The 12,684-nt window shown below is 40.0% G+C and overlaps 1 protein-coding gene across 1 annotated transcript in view; it reads left to right on the forward strand.

Moving 5' to 3' along the window:
- Nucleotides 1-7,226: 7,226 nt before the first annotated feature.
- Nucleotides 7,227-12,684, forward strand: part of LOC308282036 (GTPase IMAP family member 8-like) — a gene marked incomplete at both ends in the record, with an annotated part of 30,462 nt that continues 25,004 nt past the window's right edge. The window contains 2 exons of the mRNA XM_080722383.1: nt 7,227-7,236; nt 7,368-8,225. Of these exons, the coding sequence (XP_080578509.1) occupies nt 7,227-7,236; nt 7,368-8,225 (868 nt within the window). The remainder of the gene's footprint in view (nt 7,237-7,367; nt 8,226-12,684) is intronic.

Here is a 12,684-nt window from a genome sequence, read left to right on the forward strand (position 1 = left end):
GTTTCTCACCAAAACAAAGACATCTCCATAGAGTAAAAAGCCTGCTTTCAGAAGTGGGGGCAATCTGTCTAAATTTCACGTCTAAAATGCACTTTTTGCCATAAAAGAAAAACTATTTCATCCGAAGGCAAAATCTGGTCAATGGACTTTTCTATTGACTAGATCTGTAGAGGGCGGTGTGGAGTAGCTAAAACTTCCAGTGAAATATTTTCTTTTCTGGACCAAATGTGTATTTTAGACGTGAGGTGGGGGGCTTACGAGTGTTGCCACTAAGGACAGTAGGCTTTCGACATCTTAGAACCGTCTTTGTTTTGGTGAGTAGTGAAAGTGTATATTTTATTTTTACTACAGACGAGAGGCTGAGCAGCCTGGGCTGCCGCGGCTCTGAGCGCAAGTGCTCACCAGTGACATAGCGTAGTGTTAGATACGGGACCAGAGGGGAAAGCTCGCTGGCTCTAACAAGCCAAAGTTGTCTGGTGTCTTTATCCTTGGGGAAACGGTGAAGACGTTTTTCTTTTTACCCAGAAATGCGTGGATATATCTCCCTTGTGTTAGCAATGGCAGATAAGGTTAGCTAAGCTGCTATTCAAGGCTAGTAGGAGCGATCAGCAGCGACCACACAACAAACAGCGACTGCTGCAGCAGCTCGCAGCAGCACAGAGCATACGCTGTGAGTGATGCGGCGCCATAGAGATATAGTGCGGCGCAGTGATCTACTCAAGAGAAGAAATAGTACCATGTTACAGAGGGGTCAAAGTTGAACGAGCATCACTCGTACAAGTAGAAATATGTCAACAATAATAATGACGGCGGTTTTGTGGATTAGTTTATTACAAAAAAATGGGTCGGGCAACTCAATGGAACTACTTTTAATTCAGCAGAAAACTGACCACATCTCTGACCACTGCATTCAGTTGACCAAATAATGCCCTCGAAACAAGTCCATTATAGGTGAGTACTCCATACAGCTGTGGTTACAAAATAGGCGAACTATCACTTTAAAAATGCAATATTCATTGAATTATTCAAAAAGAACGTTTCAATTTAAAAAAAATCCGATCTGACAGATCTTTAGATATTGATCCAAAGTTAATGTAAAAAAAAGTGCTGTGCACGTAACACGAATATTCCACAATAAAAGCGGGTTTAAGAGTTTTACAAACTGCTCAAAATGGCGGAAAAATCTAAGGGGCGGAGCTTAACAAAGACACAGATGTCTTCCGCTTGAGTCAAGGCACGTGTGTAAGCAACTTGCATGTCTTTAAACGAAATAAGGCATGACTTATGCCCGTTTAAAGTTTGAATTTTTAAACGCTTCGTATAGCACCCCCTTTGGCCAATTGGAATAAGATTGGTTTCAGTAATATTTGGACTAACCCTCTACATCTTTGCCAAATGCCATGAACGTGTCACTTTGCATGTATGATTTAGAGGCAGAAGAATAATTTGCATAAAACTGCAATACTCTGTGAATTATTAAAAAATAATCTTTCACTTTAAAAGAAATCCGACCAGACTGTATTGGTCCAAAGTTTATTTAAAAAAAAAATTGTGCACGTGACGCGAAAATCCCAGGAGGAGATAGATTTTGAATGTTTTTCATATAATTCAAAATGGTGGGAGACCTAAAGGTCAGAGGTCAAAAGTCAGAGTCAAAGTTGTTCGGCATGAGGAGACGCATAAGTGTATAGAGGTTTTATGGCTGTGCGTCAAACAGAGCATGAGATATACCTGTTCAAAGTTTGCATTTTCAAAGGCTTCCTACCACCCTTTGGCCGATTGTTGCGAGCTTCGTGTTTTAGCCGTTTGGCATAGTCCTCTGCCATACTGCCGAGTTTCGTAAAAAGCGACTGCACGGTCAAGCCATTAGAGAAAAAGGGCGGAAGAATAATACCCGATTACTATTTTAATAAGTGGCCTTTGCCACTTCGTGGCTTGGCCACTAATGATGAAGTACAATATCAATGAGTGGCCTTTGCCACTGCGTGGCTTGGCCACTAATTAATATATTACTCTTGCTCAGACAGTAATATCTAACAAAGTGTTTTACTTTAAAGGTGATACACCATGCATTTAAAAAGTATTTATGTCATATTGTTTATGTCCCAAAAACGTTTTTCAAAAGGTTTGAGGATAGAGAGCCGTTCATTTTTGAATGGCTCTCATAGCATTTTCAGCATTTTTTACCACCTTTGGCCTGAACTGCACTTTTTCAAACAAGTCAACCATGAGGATTCCAAATCTGACACCATTTTAATCATAACCATGGCATCGCCCGACCTGAGTGAGTGGGAGGGGGGTGCGTTGTTGGAGGAACATTAAACTGGAATGGAACCTTATGCTGTTTAATAGTTGGCACCGCCAGCCAGCACCGGACTGGGGGAAAAAACGGCCCTGGCATTTGAGGTCCTCAACGGCCCTATGTCAAAACCACGCCCACTGAATGAAGACACTTTACATTATTTTTGGACATACAAAAAAAACAACAGTATAATAGTGTTCTAAATATATATATAGAACGAAACAATGTAATTCTGGCCTCGAAAACTAAACAAAATATTTATATGTGATAGACTATATATATATATATATATATATATATGTGTGATAGCCTATATCAAATTCTGGTTGGTAAATAGCTCTGCATGGTTGCATTGTCAAGCTTCTGCATGACTGTATCCTAATTAGATCAATCTAAAATAGTAGGCCCCTAGATGTTTTTTCGTTTATAATATTCCATGCTAATTATTATTGAACCATTGTACATGTTAATATTTCACCAACATACACATAGGACACTCTTTTCCATCATTTTTACAGCGATCTAGTCTCAGTCAATGTTGCCAAACTCTGTGAGTGAAACAAGCGACCAGGTCTATGAAAACAAACAAACAGTTTCACCACTTGAGCTCTATTACATTAGCTATTTTCTAGAAGAATGTTGAAAGCAAAGGCCAAATAAGCAACTACACTTCAGAAACAAGCCCAAACAAAAGCAACCCGCGACTAGAGACTTTAAAGGAAAACAAGACCAAAGTCGCTTATAATGAGGAAACCTGGCAACACCGCAGTTTAAGGCAGCATGCTCACGTGCATCTCGTCTGAATGCAATCTTCCGTCACCCGACTTTTAATTGCCAAGTTTGCCACTAAATGCCACTGACTGCCTATCTGCCAGGAGTTGGAAAGCGTTTCTTGTAGGCTGTTTTTGGTGAGAAGACACCTCAACACTTAATATACAACATCCTCACACACACCACAGACAAATGTTCAAAACCAGACGGAAATAACTGACCACTGCCTCACATCAAGTTCAAATTCACACGCAAAGACCATGCAGCCAAAACACTATCATTGTAACACAACGCACACACCAACACAGTGCTGGCACTGTGCGTAAAGACGCACAGTGGAGAGCTGCACAATACTTGTTTATATCCTACCTTATTGAATGAGCATCCGTCGCAGTGCACGGTGCACAAAACGTGATAAGCGGCCATCGTATGGAATGATACAATCCGAAACGGGTGGCAGTGCGCTATTCTCCGCGAGACCGCGACCAGGTCGAGATGCAGTCCTTATTCAAACACACAAGAGTCTCTTTTTCCATTGCCATAAAGCTCCGTGTTCATCATCATCATCACCTATTCCTTCTTGGGCCGCGGCTGTTCCAACGCCACGTTGTTTCGGCGGCCGAGCTTCTAGTAATAATGCACTGTCCTCCACCTCCAGTGTCTGTCCAGCGCCGGGCTCTGATAGCTCCACTTCCCCGAAAATAGGTGACTTGCCTGTGGGTAGACCATCCGATGTAGACAGCACTACTGGCCGGTAGCGACGCCTCCTCGTCCTAGCTGACAAAATAATTATTTTCAGCAGGCTACTGCTGGGCTGCATCTGCCTCCAGATATTTTCGTTTTTTATCTCTTACTTTCTCCGCAATTTGCACGCACGGCTTAACACTGGTCCCATCTTCTATTAACGTAGATCCCGCCACCATTTTTTTAACGGGTTACGTTGACGTACGGAGCAAACCACTTGAGCAGGGGGAATGGAGTCTCTACCTCCCTCTACCAGTCACAATCACTTCACCACCCCCCCCCCCCCCCCCCCTTAATAACAATGTATAATGGACTGGGCCGGCCCAGTTGTCTCTATTAGGGCCGATGGGTGGTGACTGCGTGCTTTTATAATTATTAGTATTATTAAATCTTTTTGGGGAGGGCTCGGTCGCGGCCCCAGAGACTGTCGGCCCTTCTGGCTTCTGCCAGAAGTGCCAGACCGGCCAGTCCGGGGCTGCCGCCAGCTGTTTAATAGTTGGCATCAATCTGTTGATTACAGTAAGGCTGGTCCACTGCGTGTAGTATACAATGTTGTCTTTGTCCAAAAGTGTCACTGTAGATCACACAGGGAACTGTCCAGCTGATCCAAAATCTGGATGTGGACCACATGACGGTCTATGTGTCGCGGTTCTCCACATTGGTAGCAGCCAGAGCATAGGCATTTCTTCTGTCTATTCAGTGCCTCTTGTGATTGACTGGTAGAGAATGGGGAGTGGCTCCTGTAATGACTCACTTCACTTTCACCATCACTTTCCCCACACTTGGCTTGTCTGGTATAGGCAGGGACAGTCAAAACAAGGATGGTAACATTCTCCTTCCTTGAGGGCATTGATATGCTCTCTAAAACGGCCAGGAAGGAGTCCTTGAACAAAGGCTTGTGTCACCAATTCCTCATGGAAATTATACAAATTGTGATAGCTGCATTGGATTAGACAATTTAGCTTGATGGCATATGCTCCTATGCTCTATTTTTCTCTGCCTACTGGACAATTGCCATCCGCAAAGGCAGACTGGCCAAAGGCAGACTGGCCAGAGGCTCCTTGTCTGAGGCATAGCCTCTGTCCTAATGCCAAGGCAATTAAGGTGGGCAGATGTTTCATTCTCAGACAGACCAGCCAGAGTTGATCTGCTATTTCAACCTGGAGGCACTAGAACTAGATGATGATTGACCCATTCCCGTTAGGTAAGGTAACATGGCACCTCATCTAGGTGGTGTGCTACCAGTGCAGCGCTACCAATGCAGAGACATTGCTCCCTGTATCACACTCAGAATGCACTCATTGGCTCAATTTGACTGCACTGGCCTTCTGGCCCGTAGAAAAGGGTGGCATATTTTGAGATTTAAACTGGTACGTCACCCACTTCTCACTGGCACCCAGCTCTTTGCTCTGCCTCTTTCCAGAGAATCCTTTCCAAGTCATTTCAGCTTTGATTCAGATTGATACAGTATGTGTTTTGTGTCTGTAAAAAATACAAACCCCAAATAAAGTACGTTCCTATTCAAAAGTTACGTTTTCACTCTACTGGATGGTGGCCATCTTGAATTACGGTCTTGTGATTAAAATGGTGTCAGATTTTGAATCCTCGTGGTTGACTTGTAAAGTTTGGATACGTTTGGTATGTGACCATGTGGTCTAGAAGTCATAATAATTGATATACATGGCCATTTTTTATGGACATACTAGCTTTATACATGAACAAAGAGCACTTTATTGGAATATTTACTGCCTCATTTGTGGTCAGATGTACATGTACAGGAATAATAATATTTGTAAAAATAAGTAGGCCTACTTAGAATAATGCAACAGAAAATGACCATGTGTTTGCTTTGAGTCGTTACATAATGCATAAAATATTCTAATTAAACATGCATTATGCTATTCAAAGGAGGTCTTGTGATTTAAATGGTGTTAGATCTGGAATACTCATGGTTGACTTGTATGAAAAAGCGTCTTCATACATGATTCTAGGTCATCTGGATCAACAGTACATTTTTCGAAAATGCAAGGATTTATGCGAGGGACCTGAGGGCTAAATCTTTTATAAAGGGTTCATAGACATCAAATCAATCATCAAAACATCCTTCCCAGAGGATGGTAACAGAACTTCAGTTTGTGACTCTACTACAAGTCCAGGGGCCCTTCATACAACTTTGATAATATTTAGAATTTATTGCGACCGTCAGGTTGCACTTACTATCTCAAAACCTCCACCGCCTGTCTGTCTGTCAGTCAGTCAGTCCGCCAGTCTGTCACGTCACGTCACGTCACGTCACATCACGTCACGTCACACTTTTGCCCTGCTCATATCTCCGCAACCGTTGCCCCGATCCATGCCAAATTTTGCACACACACTCCTTGCCTGCCAAACCACAACCTCCATCAATTCTCACATGGCCCTCTTCTAGCGCCACCATGAAGCCGATTCTTGCAAAACACATTTTTGGACACTGCTCCTACAATTTTTGCCCTAAAATCACGCAAATCGCTACACAGTATCTCTGCACTCATGTCATCAACAGGGATCTGTCCAATATAGCGCCACCATCAGGCCGATTTTTCAAATACATTTTTGAACACTGCTCCTACAGATTTGGCCCTAAAATCACACAAATCGGTACACAGTATGTCTACACTCATCTCATCAACATGGATCTGTCCCATATAGCACCACCGTCAGGCCGATTTTTTCAAACACATTTTTGGGCACTGCTCCTACACATTTTGGACTAAAATCACGTTGCGACCTGACGGTCACTTATCTCCCGATTAGGGAGTCTTACTGGTAAATATCACTTCAGTTTAACCTCTTAGATCCTCTATAGTTATTAAAACGGATCTGAGTTACTCTGTACTTGGTGCGGCATCAGTCTACACCAAATATCATATCATATGCCAAAAATAGCAGATCTACATGCATGTGATGAGTTGTGAGCCTGTAGTAGAGCGACTATTTTTGGCGAACGTTTCCTCCAGAATAGGGATGCGGGGGTTCTGGTTTTTAAGTAAGAGTCTAATCCTAATTAGAAAATGATATCCTTGTGATATTATATTATTTGATGTGCATTTTTGTTATTCATTGTGCGCATGTTAAAAAAATAACATTTATACCCTCTCCGGGGCTTCATAGACATTACTTCATTACTTTTTTGGAGAGGAATAGAAATCAGTATCCTACAGACGGGACAATGTAGAAATGTATGTGTAAAGGAGGTGTCCCAACTATCTTGAAAGGGATGTGAATTGTCCACACAGAAATTATGGAGTGGAGTATAAAGCATATGTCTTCCTATGCAGATTTATAAAACCTCTCTCTCTCTCTCTCTCTCTCTCTCTCTCTCTCTCTCTCTCTCTCTCTCTCTCTCTCAGAAAGTGAGAAAAACGAAGACATGAGTAAAGGTAAGAAACTTGCCATGAGACAAAGAAAAGCTATACATTTTTTAAACAATGTAATGTACCAGTAATTGTCAAAGCCATTTTGGAAACCTCAAAAGGTTAGTGTCCATTACCATACAATTTCTATCCACCAGCTCTCATATTAAATGATGAAGACGTTCGCGTTGTGCTCGTGGGGAAGACTGGAGCTGGAAAGAGCCGCACTGGAAACACCATACTGGGTTCTAAAGTTTTTGACTTCAGGGTTGGAGCTGAATCTCTGACAATTAAATGTAAGAAGGTCAGAGGTGTAGTTAGTGGTAGAAATTTCGCTATTATTGACACACCAGGCTTGTTTGACACCAGGTGCAGCACAGAGGAAACTCTTGAACACGTCAAACAGTGTATTTGTTTTGCTGCTCCTGGTCCCCATGTGTTCCTGGTTGTGATCAAGCTGGGAAGATTCACAAAGGAGGAGCAGGAAACTGTGCAAATTATTCAGGAAGCATTTGGCCAGACATCAACTAAGTACACCATGGTTCTATTGACTCATGGTGACCGGCTTGAAGATGAAGGAGTTGAAGACATGTTGAGAAATACTCCAAAACTACAGGAATTAATCAGCAAATGTGAAGGTCGCTATCATGTCTTAAACAACAAATCCAAGGATCACTCTCAGGTCACTGAGCTGCTGGAGAAGATCAAAGAGATGGTGTCGAAGAATGGAGGAAACCACTACACCACTGAGATGTTCCAAGAAGCAGAGAGAGCAATAGAGGAAGAGAAACAGATAATTCTCAAAGAGAATGAAGAGAAGAGACGTAAAGAGGAGGAAGAACTGAAGAAAACTCACGAGGGAGAAGCTCTGAAAGAAGCAATGAAAAAGTTGAAAGAAAAATATGAACTAGAAGCAAGAGTGAAGGCTGAGATAATAAACAAATTCATGAATTTTGGCCTAATGGCTCTCGGTGCTGGAATTGGAGCTGCTGTTGGACTTGCGTTTGGCCCAATTGGTGTGTTAGTAGGGAGTGCAGTAGGGGGGAGTATAGGGGCTGCAGCAGTGTTTGGTACAGCAGAGAACTTTGAGGCTCTGGCAAAAGCAGTTGTAGAAAAAGGGAAGTGCATTATCCAATGAATTAGAGGAAGCTTCAATGAGCTCAAATAAATTGTGATTTCTTGAATATGAAGTCAATAAATCACAATTTATAATTTATGTTATATATTTTGAAATTGTGTTTTAGTTATAAAGTATTGCTTGATAATTTTAAGATATGACTCACCTCTGAAACACACCTTTAGATCTTTAGATTGATATTTGTTGGTATAGGGCTGGGACTTTAACTGATTAATTATGATTAATTAATTACAGACAATTAACGCGATTAAAAAACTTAACGCATTTTAATCGTGCTTAGTTTTTGCACCATAGAACCTTTCTCACTGGACGAATTGCACCAACCAACAGTCAACAAAACCCCAGTACACGCAATGGGAGAAGCCGCCGATCAGACCACTTAATTTGCTCGGCCCAGTAGATGGGAAATTTTGTTTTAAAAATGTAAAAACTTTTAATTTAAATACAATTGCTTCTCAGGTCAAATATCGATGTGCGATTAAAATGTGATTAATTGCGATTAATTAATCACAGAGCCTGTAATTAGATTCAAAATTTTAATCGCATCCCAGCCCTAATTGTAACATTAAGACATTGCTTCCCTTTTCAGTAGAGTAGTAGTGTAACGGCATCGATGCATCAATTTACATTTCTACTGTATCGATATGCAAACAGCTAAATATTGTATCGTTTGATTTTGTATGGTATCGAAACGTTGTATTTAGAAGAAAGTGGGCTTTAATTACTTTTCCATTACATATATTCACTACAATTGGTTTATTGATAAATGTGTGTAATCTCTGTATTCATGTCAAGGTTTGTCTATTATGTTTTCAAATAAATCATTGAATCGTATTGTATTGCCATGAATGAACCAATATCGTCCATGTATCGTCAACCATGTATCTTGATGCGTATCATATCACTGTAAAAGTTTGTTACACCCTACTTTTCAGTAAACCCTACTTTTCAGTAAATCATCCTCATCTGGCCTCTGGGGTCCTCAGATGAAACAACCGCCTTACTGTTAATGTATGTGTTGCTCAACAAGTGCTGTGTTTCATTTGACACTCAAAGCATTGATTGATTGAATATTTTATTAGTCACAATGATTAACAAAACAAGTACAGTAGTTACATTTAAAATGCAGTACAGCACTGGTACAGTTAGACATCCTGCCCAACAGGAACATCCCAATAAGGCCTTTTACAGTCTTTTTTACATTTGGAGTCCTTGACACTCAATTTACAGACATGGCAATAGTAACAAAACAATATTTGTTGCTTTAAAAAAAATGCAACAAAAGGTTTCTCAATGGTTTATTGTAGTCAGGTGTACTTAATAGCATTTCAAAAGTCTACCAAAATCTGACCACCAGATTCATCATAGACAAATATTTGTGGTGTCAAACCTCATATTTTGATGATCTAGGAATCCAATTAGCATATATAAATTATAGTCAAGTGATTACAAGTACAATTATATGTTAAAACTGTTGGTTATAATAAGGTTATAAGCATATTTATGTTAAATTTGAAGATTTCCAAATGTAAATGGACGTTCCTCCTTTTTCCATGTGCCATAATGTCCAGTATTGATGATTTCAGTTATAATTAACATTTTGTTAAAGCTTTCAGGAGATTTCTTTTGATCTCTTCTTTTGACAAGGAATAAATTAGTTATTACTGTGCAGTACTGTGAAATTAATAAAAACAGGGCGGCCATGTTATAGTCATTAAATATACACATTTGGGAACAAATTCCTTACCAAGAAATGTCTTCAGCATTGTGTTTGATAAGGTGTCTAGTATCACATAAAAAATAAAAATCATAATGAAATATAACTCCCCTAGGGGAACCTGTGTCAGACGCTGAAAGTTGGAGTGCTGCAACCTTATACAGGAAAAATCGAAATATTTTTAATTCTCACCTCAGTACGTAGCATGTGATCAGTCAAACTAGAGTTTCTTCAGGATTATGAATTAATTAAAAGCATTAGTTTTGCGCTGAAACAAGAAAGAGATACTTTGGATGTGTGTAGCAGGGATAGAATGCACATTGGGCGGAAAAGGGAGCATGGGACCGAGTCGTTGTTACTACATGTCATCTTTTCGACACCCGACTCTAACCCTCACCCTAATCTCCATGGAGTGAGTCGCTAACCCTCCGGACGAAATGATGGTCGTTCGAAAGAGCGCAATTTCCCCAGGGAGCATTAGGGGTGAATGGTGTGACGATCAGTGAGGGGGGCAGTGTGGGAGTGTAGTGGGGATGTGGTGGCACTCAGGTGGGTACAGATAGGTTCTGATGGGTGTTCCAATGGATTCCTAGGCCACATAAACATAGGGTTTGCCATCTTGAAAATGACACCTTTCCAGTGATCAGACTTTGGTAGACTTTTAGTATTTTATTAAGGACACCTAATATTACAAAACCTTTTGTTGCGATTTTTGGGGGGTTTTCATAACTGCACCCGCCTATCTCACCTGTATTATGGGAGAGAGTGATGACTATGAATTGACCTTTCGACATACAGCAGCCCATTTGTGGACAAAGCTACATCGTGCACAGTATCAGCATCACATCACTCTGTCACCCCTCCGTAGATTAAATACTGAAATCTGAAATATGTTGAGGATTAAACATCTGCATAATAGGGTGGTATTGAAATAAATAAATAAATAAATAAATATGTGATTTCTGCCCAGTGCTCTGTATGTCAAAGTGAAGGAAATAGCGCAGGTATGGCAGGTTTTACGTTTTCCATTTTTTCCATTTCTGACCAAATAGACAATTTTACATCGAGGTGCCCACTCTTCCCTAGTCAAAACTGATAGAAAAATCCTTTAGAAAATCCCATTAAGAATCCTATAAGAATCCTTTACAGTTTTGGAACAGATCCTATTGGATATTTTCTTATAGGATAATAATCCTTTAGAAGATCCCATTAAGAATCCTATAAGAATCCTTTACAGTTTTGGAACAGATCCTATTGGATATTTTCTTATAGGATAATAATCCTTTAGAAAATCCCATTAAGAATCCTATAAGAATCCTTTACAGTTTTGGAACAGATCCTATTGGATATTTTCTTATAGGATAATCCTATAAGAAAATATCCAATAGGATCTGTTCCAAAACTGTAAAGGATTCTTATAGGATTCTCTATCAGAATCCTAAAGGATATTTTGGCGAGGCATTGTACATCTTTATAGTACTGTAATGCCTCAGGTGCCTTGCCTGGCTGCCACCCACCAACAGGGGGTGGTGTTGTGCGGACTGATTTATCAGGCTATCAGTGTTAAGACATACAGTATTAGATTAGACATTATCATTGACATCTTGAGTGAGATTCGAACTTACGACCTCCGGTGCTTGAATCCTGCCCTGATCCTCTGCGCCACAGCTCCTGTTAGTAAGGATGGGTTTTTGGTCCTATTTGACATTTTATAGGATCCAATGGGATTTCCCCTACAAAATCCTATTGGATTTTTTCCTTATAGGATTATTATCCTATAAGAAAATATCCAATAGGATCTGTTCCAAAACTGTAAAGGATTCTTATAGGATTCTTAATGGGATTTTCTAAAGGATTTTTCTATCCTATTGGATTTTTTTCTTATAGGATTATTATCCTATAAGAAAATATCCAATAGGATCTGGTCCAAAACTGTAAAGGATTCTTATAGGATTCTTAATGGGATTTTCTAAAGGATTTTTCTATCAGAAATCCTACAGTTCCAATAAAATCCTATTGGAACTTTGAAAAATCCTATTGGATTTCCAAAGTTCGATATAACCCTATAGGATCCTATTGGAACTTTGCAAAATCCTATCGGATTCTCTTAAGTGCCGATAGAATCCTATAGGACTGTATTGGGAATTTGTAAAAACCAATATGATCCTATAGGATTTTCAAAATCCAATAGAATCCTATTGGAAATTTCAAAGATCCTATAGGATTTTTTGACTAGGGTTCCTTAGTACTCACTGTGCTGTTACACCCAATGTGACTGTGTCGTATACTGGGCAATCACAGCCAGCTAAACTCTCCCTTGTAATTCCCCTCCAAGGAACAGGCAGGTGTTGTATATGGACTGGGTTTATTACAAGAAAATGTAAAACTGAAACACAAAAATACAGAAGTCACAATTAAAATAAATACACAAACGCTGCAGGTACAGAATGTTACACACATTAACAGGTAACTGTATTATGTCAGGAAAGTGTTAACCAAATAGGTAACAAAGAAGGGGTAGTTGTTCATATAAACTATGCAGGCAAGCAAGGTAATTAGTACTAATAATAACTGTACTGTAGCTTCCACACCACAAGTGAACAGGTAATTTCAAAATAGG

This window comes from Nannobrachium achirus (assembly GCF_963921795.1).
Source record: "Nannobrachium achirus genome assembly, chromosome: 3".
NCBI lineage: Eukaryota > Metazoa > Chordata > Actinopteri > Myctophiformes > Myctophidae > Nannobrachium > Nannobrachium achirus.